Genomic DNA, 13,247 nt, shown 5'->3' with positions numbered 1-13,247 from the left:
GCAAAGTCTAATAAATGTCACCAAAAATGACTCCACTCACAATTACTATCCACTGCCTTGCACGCGGAAACAGACAGAACATTAAGAAAGTTCAGAAGTTCTGCCTTAGTAGGTAGAATTATCAGGGTTGACAGATTGGGCTATTAATAGCCAAATTGGGCTACTTTTTGTCCAAGTTGACGTCAGTGGCTATGTAGCTATTTTTGGTCTACATTTATTTTCCAGTGTAAAAGAAAAGTAAAAATAGTTAAGCACAAATAAAAAGAAAGCTGGAATCAAAATGCAGACGACAGCAGGTTAAAGAAATTGAGCGAATCTAATACAAAATCAATATTTGCAAGTTCTATGTGAGAGAACACATATGCATGTCCGAAGGTCAAGGATCGCGGCCTTTTGATAATTTTAATTCAGAAAGCTGGCCTCGGGAAACACATCTCCATCCGCGAACTAACACTACCCCCGCGCATGCGCTAACGCACAAGACTGTTGCTGTCTTCACACGTGAGCTTTCGGCATCCTACGTTTTAAGCATGAGGTGCTTTTAGCTACCGTTGACGGTGCGCGGCGGGTGACCTCGGCGCCAGAACAGAGGGAGACCAGTGAGCTGAACCTAACCGAAATTTGCCGAATTTTCTGCCTGCCGTATGGCGCCTACGTGGCAATTCGCTCGGACCCTTTCTGCCCAAACTGCCTCTGCTCCAACACCAACGCAGAACATATCATCTTCCGTTGCCCCACAGCCACCACAGCCATCCGTTCCCTACACAACTCCAAACCCTCCTCCTGTCTTTGCTACCACTATCCATATGAAATGCCGCCGTCGAACGAGTGTTCAGCCAGGTCTCGCTCATTAAAACCGGCCTTCGAAATAGAATGTCGAAAGAGACATTGTTAGCGCATCCACGTGAAGTTTTGAGTGGCCAGGAATGGAGGCTGCTTCAAGGATTTTAAACCGGGCCAAGAATTTTATTCCGTATCAGCTCTGATATTTTGTACGGACCAAGCAGTTTCACTTCGCAATAAGCTCGTGATGCTTAATCAAAGCATACTTTTTTATGGCTATATATCGTGCTAGATTTTGTACCGACTGGCAACTATTGTGTTAGACTTTGTCTTGCAATTTGTAGTTTTTCGTTTAGTGCATTGTGTGGTGTTAAGCGAAATTATCATGAGCTGTAAGTAATAATACTGAACGCCCCAATGCATGCCAGTGCTTAGCATGTTTATTGCGCGGTGCTATTTTTGTGTTCTTCTTTTCGTGATTTTTTGGTGCTCTGGGAGAAATAAAACAATGGATTTGCAATGAGGACCGCATTGGCCTTATCATGAATTTGCCTGCATGCCTGCTTTTCTGCACTTCTTGCGCTTGTGCAGCATCTGTTGTCCGTGTCGCATGGTCTCCGTGACGATGCATGCTGAGGTCATGTGTGATCATGTGTGGAAAACTAATATTAAGGTATTCTTGCCGAAAATTAATTCAATATGCTTAAGAAATGACTTCACAAAAAGACAAAGCTTCTTGGCTACTTTTGGGCTACCCAAAAGTTGTGCTTTTGGCTACATTTGGGCTACTGCGGAGGCCAATTTGGCTACCTGTGGTTGGAGCAATCTGGCAACCCCGAGAATTATCAGTTATCCACTAAGCCAAGAAAAGTATGCTACTAAAGGCACAGCCTAAAATGCAAGCCATACACTTCAGAATGCAATGAATTATGAACTACCAGAAAAATACTTTTCTGGGCCCCAACTCCAACATCTTGCAATTCTTGCTCTAGGATAGACAGAGCAATAGGATCTTATTAGGTTTCTTGAATCATGCAGAAGCCATTGATGTCCTGTTCAGCGAAATCTAAGGAACTAAGGTCTGTTGCAGATTTTTCCAGAAAGTAAGCTTTTATAAAATTAAACTTTATTTGAGATAAAGAAAAATAGACCTCATATTCAAAGCAAGGTCATACAGTTACACATATTGTTGAGCCTTACTATTACGAAGTCTAATCTGGCACAAAAATACCGTCATTATATCCGATATTTATCACAAAAAATATTTGTTGCTTGCTGATATCACCAAAAGGTTCCTGGAACAAAAGTTTTCAGCATCATAGCTCATAGAAAGAAAGCTAGTAAAAAAACTTGGGCTTATGACTCAGCTTCACCTCTTAATTAGGCGGGGATGCGGCAATGAAATGAAATGACTTGATCAAAATTGGCTGTTTTATAATTACCCTTAGGCCTTCCTTTATCTCAAGGCAAAATATTACGAAGAAATATGCAATAGAAGATTGAAATTTTTCGCTTTTTTAGTGTGTTGTCGAAATTGTGAAGAAAATCGAGCTTCAGGTGAGCGACTGCACCGCTGATTGCCCGACTTTCCGTTGACACAGCGCCGCCATCTTGGCATCACCGTAAACAGGAGATATGGAAGCTTAAGATTGCTGCAGCATTGTTTTTCTCCTCACAAGAATAAAAGGGAATGTGAAGCCAAAACTAGAATCGAAATTCGTTACTGCAGTCACATGGTGCACAATTAATTGGCCACGAATTGTGACGCGGCATGATAGACGCAGGCATGCAATTGTGATGGCATGCTTGGCATGTGATAGCCATTGAGAGCCAGCTGCTCATAAGGTCACAACATGATTAAAATCAGCTGATAAGCTGCGTGATACTTCTAAAAAAAGCCAAGGATTCTATTGAAATGTCAAGAAATAGTAACCACACTGGCAAAGGGATTACTGCCTCAGCATGTTTTAGTCTTGAAGCATTGAGCAGTGCAATAAAGCTGCCCATTTTTGTCAGGGAACCATAAGTATTTTTATAGCTCACCTTGTGCAAAAATAATTCATGAGGCAATGTGCACAATAATGTTTCACAATTCTTTTCTTCCACTTACTGTGCAGTAAAATATAAACCAATAGAATTAGAGCTTACAATAGGTCTTTGTGAACATTCTGACACAGAAATCATGACTAATTTCTGTCAATTAATTAATTGCAGGATGATATAGAGGATGCCATTTGTTGTAAATCAAAAGCTACTAGAGGTAGCAGCTCCGGACTGATTTCAGATCTGATGTCAGCACAATAAATTTAATTTCCAAATTAAGTTTTATCAAGTTATAGTTCCATAAATAACAAAAATAGCTTTCAACGCCACGTTCAATGCCTGCTTGCCACTGCCGTTGCTCATTATATACAATAAATGCTAGTTAATTCACAACTCGTTAACTCGAAATTTCAGATAATTCGAAGTAGCCGCCCCGGTCCGGCCAACAATGTATTGAAAGCAATATGCAACACATCCCGCTAATTCACTCTGAAATCCGCACTGCCACCGATAACTTGAATTCGGCGCCAACGTGGATGGCGAGAGTGCTAGTGCGCAGGAGCACATTGTTGCGCGACACTGGCGTCACTGCACGGGCCATGTCGCTTTGCTCTTTCAATCTGCGGCCTTTTGTTTAGCCTGACTGGAGAGAGACGCGTTCACACCTGGCCAGCCATGGCCAACGCCTCTACTGTAAGTCGCCTCTCTCCCTCTCTCAAGACCTTAACCCTTTGACGGTCAATGACGTAAATATACGGCACCGCGAACAAGTCCGAAAATGGTCGATGCCACATATTTACGGCACCGTCTGTGTGTTTAAAAAGTGCGCCAATTTCCTAACTTTTTCTTTTCCGTCATGTGCTGCAACTATGCGGCGATACAGGGAATTTTTTCCGAGCGTCTCCCTCTCTCGGATGTCGTTGCATAGTTTGCTTTAGCGCTAGTTTGCTCCCGCGCATCTATATACCACCGCTCGCGCATTGGCGTGCGTGAGGGCGAGCAGCCGTTTGGATTTTGTTTCGCGGGTGGTTTCGGCTTTTTGCGCTTGCGAAACTGATGGCTATCTTGCTCCTAATCGCTCAAAAAGCGACCACTTGTTTCTCGCTCGTTTAGTGCTCACAGGGGTGCACATAGGAAGGATGCCGCCATGCATGCGTTTCCGTTTCTTTTCTTTTTCTTAAGACTCGCGAAAACTAATTGTCCTAGCTGGTTGGGGATAAGATGAAGATTAGCTTAAGTTTGTCACACGTGTTGCTTTTTTTGATGGGCACACAACCAAACAGTTTTTTTGAGTGCGTGCATCTATGCAGTTTGATTACTCTATGGACATACGTATTAGTGTAAGAGCAGGAACATCTGAGGCTTGTGAAATATCCTCGTATGCGGATTTTCAATGACTTGAACTATATGCATAAAAATGCATCAAATTTTTAATTCTGATAAGTTTATTTCCTTTTTTATTGTTGTTATTCATAAATGAAGAGTGCATATATACCAACGCAAAATATTTTTTTCTCACCTTACGGTCATCCTAGAAAAATTACGGTAATTTTTTTTCGAAATAAATCCCTAAGAAGAATCGGAATCTGCAATAAAAAAAATCAGCCCCGGGCGGTCACTTCAACCCTCAAAGGGTTAAAGATAAAAAGGCGGAAGTGGTGCTAAGTGTTTTTCTTTTTCTTTCTTTACATCTTTCTGTTACATCTTGCAGGCTATGCTCTTTCTCTACGAGGTGTTCTGCCTAGAAGCAACACCAGGTAATGTCTGAAACATGGTGGCCGTGACGTTTATCGGCGTTCAAGGTACCAAAAAGCATAGCCTTTGATATTCGTGGCTGTTACATGCATCCCAACATCACTGGGACATGTGTGCGGCCACCACCTGTATGTATAGTGGAACTCGGCAGCGTGCAGCTGGTGCAGCTACGAAAGTACAACAGAGACCAACATCGCAGCTGGTTATGGTGTGCTTCACGAGTGCATGTTTCTGTTTATACTGGCGACTCTTGTTGCACATGCTCACCGCTGATAGCTGGGGTGTATATGTTCTGTATCTTTCCGAAAATAAAACAGTTGTGAGTAAGCGCTCGTGTGTCCCCCTTCACTATGTCCTTGCCAATTGTGCGCGCTAAACATTTCACTATGAATATGGCTGCGCCGAGGGCACTATTTGAAGGTAGCGGCATACACAGCAGGCGGCGTGGCTAGTTCGACGTCAACAACACATTCCATTTGCTGCACTGACTCTTCTTCAGTGCTGAGCTCTGCGCTTGCCGCGCCTCACGAGAACTGGCAGTTGCATCGCTCACTGGGCTTACTCATAGACGCCTTGGCAGACACCACTTAATACCTTGTTATTGACAGTGTTTCAATATGCTTCGACTGACGGACGTGGAGATCGCAGCAGAAGTAGCGGCCAAACGAAGAGGCTGCCGAAGTTGATCCCGCAAGCGGTGATGTTGCCCCACTCCCGACTTCAACCGAGGCTGTATTGGCCTTTCTACGCTGCTACTGCGGTGCAATAGAGGGCACCAGCCTATAGCTTGTGGATCATTTAGACTATGCTGAGGACTCTGTGTTTAAGCAAGCGGCTGCCAATAAGAAGCAAGCTACACTGCTGCAGTACTTTGAGCCAAATAAATAGACGCTTTGTGTGAAGCTTCAAGTGAGTATTAACTGTGCCACGATTGGGGCCCGATCGGGAATCGTTGTACGGAGTACGCAATTGGATGTGCCGTGAGCAATTGGCCAAGGAGGCGCCGCCTACGCGCTTCTGACGAGGTCGGCGCAGCCTAGGCTAATTGCGTGCGGTGCAATCGACTGCGCACTCATGGCTGACGCAGTCGGCGCAGCGTAAACCAATTGCGCGCGGCGCAATGGAACGCACGCTCCGAACAACGATCCCTGATCACACCCATGGTTCAGTGATTGATGTGAAAAAGTTTTTAACAGATATTTTAATGTGATTTTATATATTGAACTCTGGCTATATAAAACTATTTTGCGATCACCAATCACCGCAATGTTTGATATATTGAGGTTCAACTATACTTTCTTGGGAGGCACAATACTCATACCAAAGTACTTTTGAGACTTCAAAGAGATGTGATTCGAAACCCCTATAAAACTGGATAGTTGGCTTGTTTAGCCATGAAATGGAGCTCTCGGCCATGCATTACCTGCACCAAAGTGCTGCTGCTGCTGCTGTGGCTGCTGTGGCTGCTGTTGCGGCTGCTGTTGCGGCTGCTGCATTTGTGGAGGCATGTTTGCCCCTTCGTGCTGGTGGTCCCCACAGTGTCCGAACTGCTCAGGACCCCTCGGGCGAGGCGCAGCGCCCCCCTGTGGCTGTTGGGGCAGCCCGGACTGTTGCTGCTGCTGGCCACCGGGGGGTCCCGCGGCATTTCCCGTGCCGTGCTGGTCTGGAAAGAGCAGCTGGTGCATCTTGCGGATCATGGCTAGCTGTTCTTCACGGTGCTGCCTCTGCTGAGGTGTCAGGTTTTCGTCGGGCACCTTGACCCCTGAGAAACAAAACCACCACTTGACACTACTACTAGTCCCGTGGCTGACACCTGTCCACAGCACAGGCAAAAAAAAAAGGTCCTCGCCTACCATAGACAGAGAAAACATAAGCCTCTCAAACATGACACAAATCGCAGTTGGATGGATAGTTGGTTTAGTTCGCATGTTATCATTAGAAAACTATAGCACCCCTCACAGACTCCCTGCAGTGCAGTGAAAGCAACATGTTATGTCAGCCAACCATAATTTCTTTTTCCGTTCATGAAATGGAAGGAGTCTCAAAACAAAAACGAAAACACTTCACCAGTAGAAGTCAAGCCCACTTTCCACAACAGTTTCGGATGTAAGATGTTGTATAAATGTGTCATGAACCACTTTTCCTTGAAGCTTTAAAAACACCATGAAGCTAGTGTTATGCCTCTAAGGAATATATTATCGCAATAATTTAAAAAGAAAACAATAAAGAAAACCTGGTACGAGCACAGATATTACAAGCTCAATATTTATATTTATCCTCAGTATCCTTCATTTCAAAAGTGCAGGGCAGTGCCAGTTGCAATGCCTCGCCTACGGGATTGCATTATCTTGCTTCAATGTTGTGCTAAGCCCAATTTTGGTGCAGGATTTTTTTTTCTTTCAGGTACTTTTTTTAACAAGTCATATGGCTCACATGTCAAGATGGCATTTCTTTCAGGCAACTTAGATGGGCTCTAACTCTAGTAGAAATTGAACTAGAACTTTGGTTTAGACGTTGGCGCACACCTTGCACATTCTAAATTATTTCTATATCCTAACCACTGTGCTCGGATATTTTGTCTAGATGCCAATTTTTCTCCAATGAAAAGAACCTAGTTTCTGCAATATATCAGCAACTACTTGTCCCAGGACAAAAATAATTACATCTTTGGAACCAGCACATCAAAATACACAAGTTGAGCAAATTTGGTTCATATCTATCCCTAAAAAAGAAACTGCTTTCGAATGTAGCCACCCTTCAGGCTTGGTGAAAAAACACACTCTGAAGACAGCATATAGCTCTAGCTGCAGATAGCTGCTGTGAACACCTCAACCAAGTTCTGCAGTAGTGTGCGGAGCGAGGAGCTCACAAGCACAGCGCAAAGTCACCTTTCTCTGAAATGCTCTCTTTTCAACAGAAGCCTGCTCCTTGCTCATTTCTGGATGCTTTATTTCGTAATATAGTGCATTCCCATAGACGGCTGCTATTGGCTAATAGCTGACATCAATCAAGCAGAACAAGCCAACGAACACTGACACTAAGGACAACATAGGGGAAACTACTTGTGCTTAATAAATGAAATAAAGAATCGATAAATTAATGGAAATTAAAGTGGATGAAAAAACAACTTGCCGCAGGTGGGGAACAATCCCACAACCTTCGCATCTCGTGTGCGATGCTCTACCAGTTGAGCTACCGCGGCGCCGTTTCCCCATCCACTTTCTTGGGTATTCATGTTTCCGCACACAAAATGTGAAGGTTGTGGGATCGTTCCTCACCTGCGGCAAGTTGTTTCTTCATCCACTTTAATTTCCATTAATTTATCGTTTCTTTGTTTTATTTATTAAGCACAAGTAATTTCCCCTATGTTGTCCTTGGTGTCAGTGTTTTTTGGCTTCTTGTGAAATCACTAATAAAAATTGGGCCCCTCGGTTAACACTCTTTCTTCTTGTTTATTACATAACAAGGGTCTCGAATCCGGCAACATTGATGCCTTCAGGTAGCATGTGTGGGTTTATTGACTGGTTGCCCTTACCCCAAAAAAAGGATCACATTCTCGTGACACCTGCAGCAGAAAGGATGTTCTACATCCGCCGACAAGGTTTGTGGGTGGTGGCGCTGGCTAACACTCCCAGGGTTCTGCTAGGAAACATGAATGCCCAAGAAAGTGGATGGGGAAACGGTGCCGCGGTAGCTAAATTGGTAGAGCATCGCACGCGAAATGCGAAGGTTGTGGGATCGTTTCCCACCTGTGGCAAGTTGTTTTTTCATTCACTTTATTTCCATTAATTTATTGTTTCTTTGTTTCATTTATTAAGCACAAGTAATTTCCCCTATGTTGTCCTTGGTGTCAGTGTTTGTTGGCTTCTTATGATATGGCTAATAATCGGGCCCCTCAGTTAACCTCCTTTCTTGTCGTTAATAAATCAAGCAGGTTGTTTGGATCAATGCGCTTCTTCCTACTGTTACTGTGTATATATATTGACACAGTTTAATAAACAGGGTAAAGTAAGCGAAAATCTGCTTTCAAATTTCAATAATTCCGTACTTATGATAATAATTCCGTACCCTAAATGGCTGAGTGCATCGTGGCTCACTGAGGACAACTATGCTTGGCATGTCGCAGGTGCCAAAATTGGAAGTAGTAGCGCCTACATGAACATCCAAAATTAAATTTAAACTGTGCGTCACGGTGATGTTCAGTAGGTGAAGCATTGTGGGCACACCCCGCTTCACCATAGCCTTCGCAGTGCAAATCATTGAAGAAGGAGCAGAAGCACCATGAGCTGTATGTTTGATTGTCAATAACTCCGCTTCTGCTGAACGCATTGAACTTTTTGCAGCAAAGTATTTCTAAAATAGTCTTTACTTCAAATGAATTTCTTGACTTGAATAAAAAAGTGGTACAGAGCCCCTTTAGTATACTTCAAGACGAAGAGCTCCGGTATTGTCTGCCTCTGATTTCCTTCACACGATGTCAACTGAATGGAAGCTTCACGGAAGGATCAGTAGAGCACAATGAGTGAGCCCTCTTTCGCTTTCAGAACACATTGTTGGCTCTTGTTACTCACTGGCTAACACAAGCCCTAGCTTTCACTGCAAAGCTCCCAAGCAGTGAGGTAGAGTATGGAGTGCAGAGACAACAGAACAAGAAGAAATACAAACAGCTTTTATGTGTCCTTCTTGTTCTTCGTGTTTTGTTGTTGCAGAACTCAAACTTCCCAATGATGAAACGAATTGCATGCAGTATTTTGTGAACAACTCTTTAGCATAATTTCAAAGCGCACAAACTGGTCTCAATGACAGGAAGAGGGAGACAAACTGATCAACAGTGGTGAAACGAGGGACATCTCAGGCCGGAGCCAGCACTTCGACAAGGGGGCTTGTCTTCATTGATGAAGGCAAGTGTTGGCCAACACATGCTAAGGCTTCCCTTGTTCACCCACTGCTTGGTTGTTAAGTGGCAGCTGACAGTAGACAATGACACTTACCCGCTCCCATCTGGGCAGGATTGCTGCCACACCCGGATCCTCCAATGCCAGGGTAGGGCCCGGCACCTGCTGGGAAGCAGCCGCCGTTGGGTGGTCCACAGCCCTGGTGCTGGGGATGGTGGCCCTGCTGAGGGGGCGCGGGCCCTCGGCTGCTGGCAGGGGAAGGGCCCCTCTGCGGCGCCATGCCCGCTGGGCCATAGGGGCCAGCACCCCACGATTCCTGAGGTTGCCAGGCACCGGCACCTCCACCTCCGGGATGGGGAGGTCCACAGGCGTGGGGAGGGCCACAGAAGCCAGGGCTGAACGCCTGCGGGACCTTGAGAGGCCCACCCCCTGGGGATGGTCCCATGGGGCCACTTGGCATGCCTTGGGAGCCTCGCTGCTTCATTTGGGCAAGGCTGTTGAGCCAGGCGGCTGGGTTTTGTTTGTTGAACTGCTGGACCTTGAGTGGGTGCTTCTGCAGAAACCGTGGATGTGGGAGTGCAGTTCAGTGTATTGCGGAGCACAAATCCAATGGCCAAAACAAAGTCAGGCTCAGAACAATTGTGAACTGGGTGGCTTGGTAAAGTGTCGTAGCGAAAAAGGGCATGAACGGAACAGGGAGACAAATGATGACGATAAGCGCTCATGTCGTTGTCCTCCTTGTCCTCTCTTATCTTTCTCCTGTTAGCGCTCTTTTTCGCTCATCAACACAGCATGAAACTGCATCAGTCGTCGTTGAATTTCAAATTCAAGAAAATTGTATTTTTTCTCATTCAAATTTGCTTTCTCTGAATGCCCGATAATTAGAAAAACATTGTGGCCCCTTACATGCAAGAAAAATCTATCGGTGACTGTACTTGCATAAAGGAATTAGTTTTAATATAACGAAGAAAATTCCTGTTTTTATTGACTTTACAATATTGAGGTATAAGTGCACTTCTTGAGACACAAGAGCAATGCAATTCACAGTTGATCCATCCATACATAAATCTTTAGCAAACAGCGCAAATACGGGACACAGAAAATGGGCACACGACACAGGCGCTGTGTCGTGTGCCCCTTTTTTGTGTGCCGTTACTTGCGCCGTTTGCTAAAGTATGTGTTCGTACCACCAAGCCCGGCTAGCCCCTATTCTGAAGTACATATAATGTGCAACAACGAAAACATCAGCTCCCCAGCTAAGATGAAATCTGTTCAGGCAACCAGTCCACAGACAACTGGAAATACCTTTTAGAACACTGCACTCACCTCTAGAAAGCGCTTGGTTCCTGGCTGTGCACAGTGGAACGCAATGATGCTGGGGCACTGTCCCGTCAGCACTGCCTCGGCCGCCTGATTTGCCAGGCCTGTCGTGAAGACAAAAATCTGGCTCTGCTGCTGCATGTACTGTGCTTCCAGACCGCCACCACCAGAGCTGCCCTGTGGAGGCATGGGGCATCCTGCCCCGCCGGGTGGCATCGTCGGCCTCGATGGCGGCCTGTGCAGCCCTGGAGTGCCCATGTTGCCGCCAGGGGGTAAGACCTGCCAACCAGTGATAGTGTCTTAATGAGAATGTCGATGGTGTTGACGAAATTCATTGCAATAACAATTATTAAATTAAATTATGGGGTTTTAAGTGCCAAAACCACTTTCCGATTATGAGGCACGCCGTAGTGTAGGACTCCGGAAATTTTGACCACCTGGGGTTCTTTAACGCGCACCTAAATCTAAGTACACGGGTGTTTTCGCATTTCGCCCCCATCGAAATGCGGCCGCCTTGGCCGGGATTCGATCCCGCAACCTCGTGCTCAGCAGCCCAACACCATAGCCACTGAGCAACCACGGCGGGTGATAACAATTATACAGACAATTGAGGCATATTCCCGCCGTCGTCATGATGCCACACCATCGTAAAACCTCATTAATTTTGATGTGATGGGACCAAAAGGAAAAAAAAAAAGAAAAAAAGAAACATCCAAATTAGCCGCATGTTGAATTATTGAGGGTATCAAGAAAACAATAATCAAATGCTTACTACGTCAACAAGTGCTTATCTACTGCATTAATCAGCAAGTCCTGTTGATATTTCGCTCATAACCAGTGCGAAAGCTGCAATTCTCGTCATCTCGAGACTGATTAGTGCTCGCAGTGGCGAAGGCCTCGCAACTTCCTTCACAAAATGGCCCTGACGTGTGTCTTTATTTGAAACACGCTTTTCACTACTGCGTGCACATCCCGATTATTTCTTCGTCAGTGTCGGCAGGTCGCCGGCCATTACGGTGTAGCTTGTGCTATTCATCCTGTACAGCCTTGCACTGAGTAAAAACAAAACTACGGTTTGCCGCAACTGCTGTGGGCGAAACCACGGCCGCTGTCAACGTGTTTATGGACGGCGACCTTGCGTTTCTGGAGGCGTGCAGGCAATACACGCACTGTTTTGATTCTGTTTGTTTTGACTCTGTGCACACGTCAGTTGCATGCGTTCAGAAGTTTGTAGTTGCCAATCATGCTCACGTCAATAGTGACCGCAGTTTCGCCCACAGTTGCAGCAAACTGTAGTTTCGCTCCGACTCAATGTGTGCATTGGCTGCACACCTTCAGAACCACAAGGTTGCTGTCCATGATAGCATCGACAGCGGCCACGGTTTCGTCTGTAGTGGCTGCAGCGAACAGTAGTTTCGTTTTGACTCGGAGCAAAGCTGTTGTGGATGAAGAGTACCGGCTACATCGCAATGGACAGACAATCTGTTGGCGACCAGCTCACTGGCGAAAAAGTAATAGAGATGTGTGCCCATAGTAAAGAGCGTATCCCAAATAAATACGTGTGCTGTGACCGCGTGGCGAAGGAAACCGCAAGGATTTCACCATTGCGAAAGCTAATCAGTTGCCAGATGACAAGAATTGCAGCTTCCACACTGCTTTGGTGCAAAATATTTATTTATTAGACAGTTTTAGTTTAGCGTACGCAACTTATAGCGTACGCTATACGCTATAGTGTAGCGTACACTAAGCAGCGCATGTTTTTGCAATTTTAGTTGGCCGGCGATATCTTCGAATCTCAGAGGCCATATGCCGTCTTTGCGGCTATTTCTCGACTGTAGCGATAGGTGGCGCTGACATCTCGAATATTTATTTCGTTAGGCTTTGACTCGTTCGAAACGAGAAGCAATCTCGAAAACACCACGAGGTTATCCATAATACTCTGTCGTCGAAGCGGCCCGAGACTAAGCGAAAACCGTTTACACAATCATTTGCTACAAACGAAGTGCATTTTACAAAAGCAACGCCAAATTCAATTCGAAGCGGGCAGCCGGGACTGCCGCCATGTTTCAGGCAAACTCCGCAAACTCCGCAAACCACGAAAAAACGCTAACTCGTTTGCGTTGCATACGCCCGCTATACCCGCTATTTCGTTTAGCGTTCAGCGCATGCGCAGTGACAACCCGCCATTTTTTAGCGTATGCTATACTAAATCTGTCTATTGGTTCCTCAAGGGCCCAGAGGGGCACTATGTGAGGGGCCCTTGAGGAACTTCAAAATAGAAACAGGATTTGCTGGTTCATTCTGTAAATAAAAACTTGTTGAAATAGTAAGCATTTGTTTATTGTTTATTTGATGCCTTGAATAATACGAGATTCGGTTGATTTGGACATTTCTTTCGGTCCTTTGAAATCCAAATTTGCTGTAGTGGTCCGAGTGAAACAGGCACTAAAC

At 45.3% G+C, this 13,247-nt stretch overlaps 1 protein-coding gene across 2 annotated transcripts in view; it reads right to left on the bottom strand.

Annotated features, from left to right (window-relative positions):
• Positions 1-13,247, bottom strand: part of LOC126539534 (uncharacterized) — a 174,860-nt gene that overhangs the window by 25,077 nt on the left and 136,536 nt on the right. For both annotated transcript variants that reach the window (XM_050186406.3, XM_050186410.3), the window contains 3 exons: positions 10,803-11,075; positions 9,573-10,029; positions 6,005-6,343 (listed from right to left, as the gene is read on the bottom strand). In XM_050186406.3, coding sequence (XP_050042363.1) covers positions 6,005-6,343; positions 9,573-10,029; positions 10,803-11,075 — 1,069 coding nt within the window. The remainder of the gene's footprint in view (positions 1-6,004; positions 6,344-9,572; positions 10,030-10,802; positions 11,076-13,247) is intronic.

Source organism: Dermacentor andersoni, chromosome 11 (genome assembly GCF_023375885.2).
Source record: "Dermacentor andersoni chromosome 11, qqDerAnde1_hic_scaffold, whole genome shotgun sequence".
NCBI classification, from domain to species: domain Eukaryota; kingdom Metazoa; phylum Arthropoda; class Arachnida; order Ixodida; family Ixodidae; genus Dermacentor; species Dermacentor andersoni.
The sequence above is the reverse complement of the archived record's forward strand: the minus strand, read 5'-3'. Positions and strand labels throughout refer to the sequence as shown.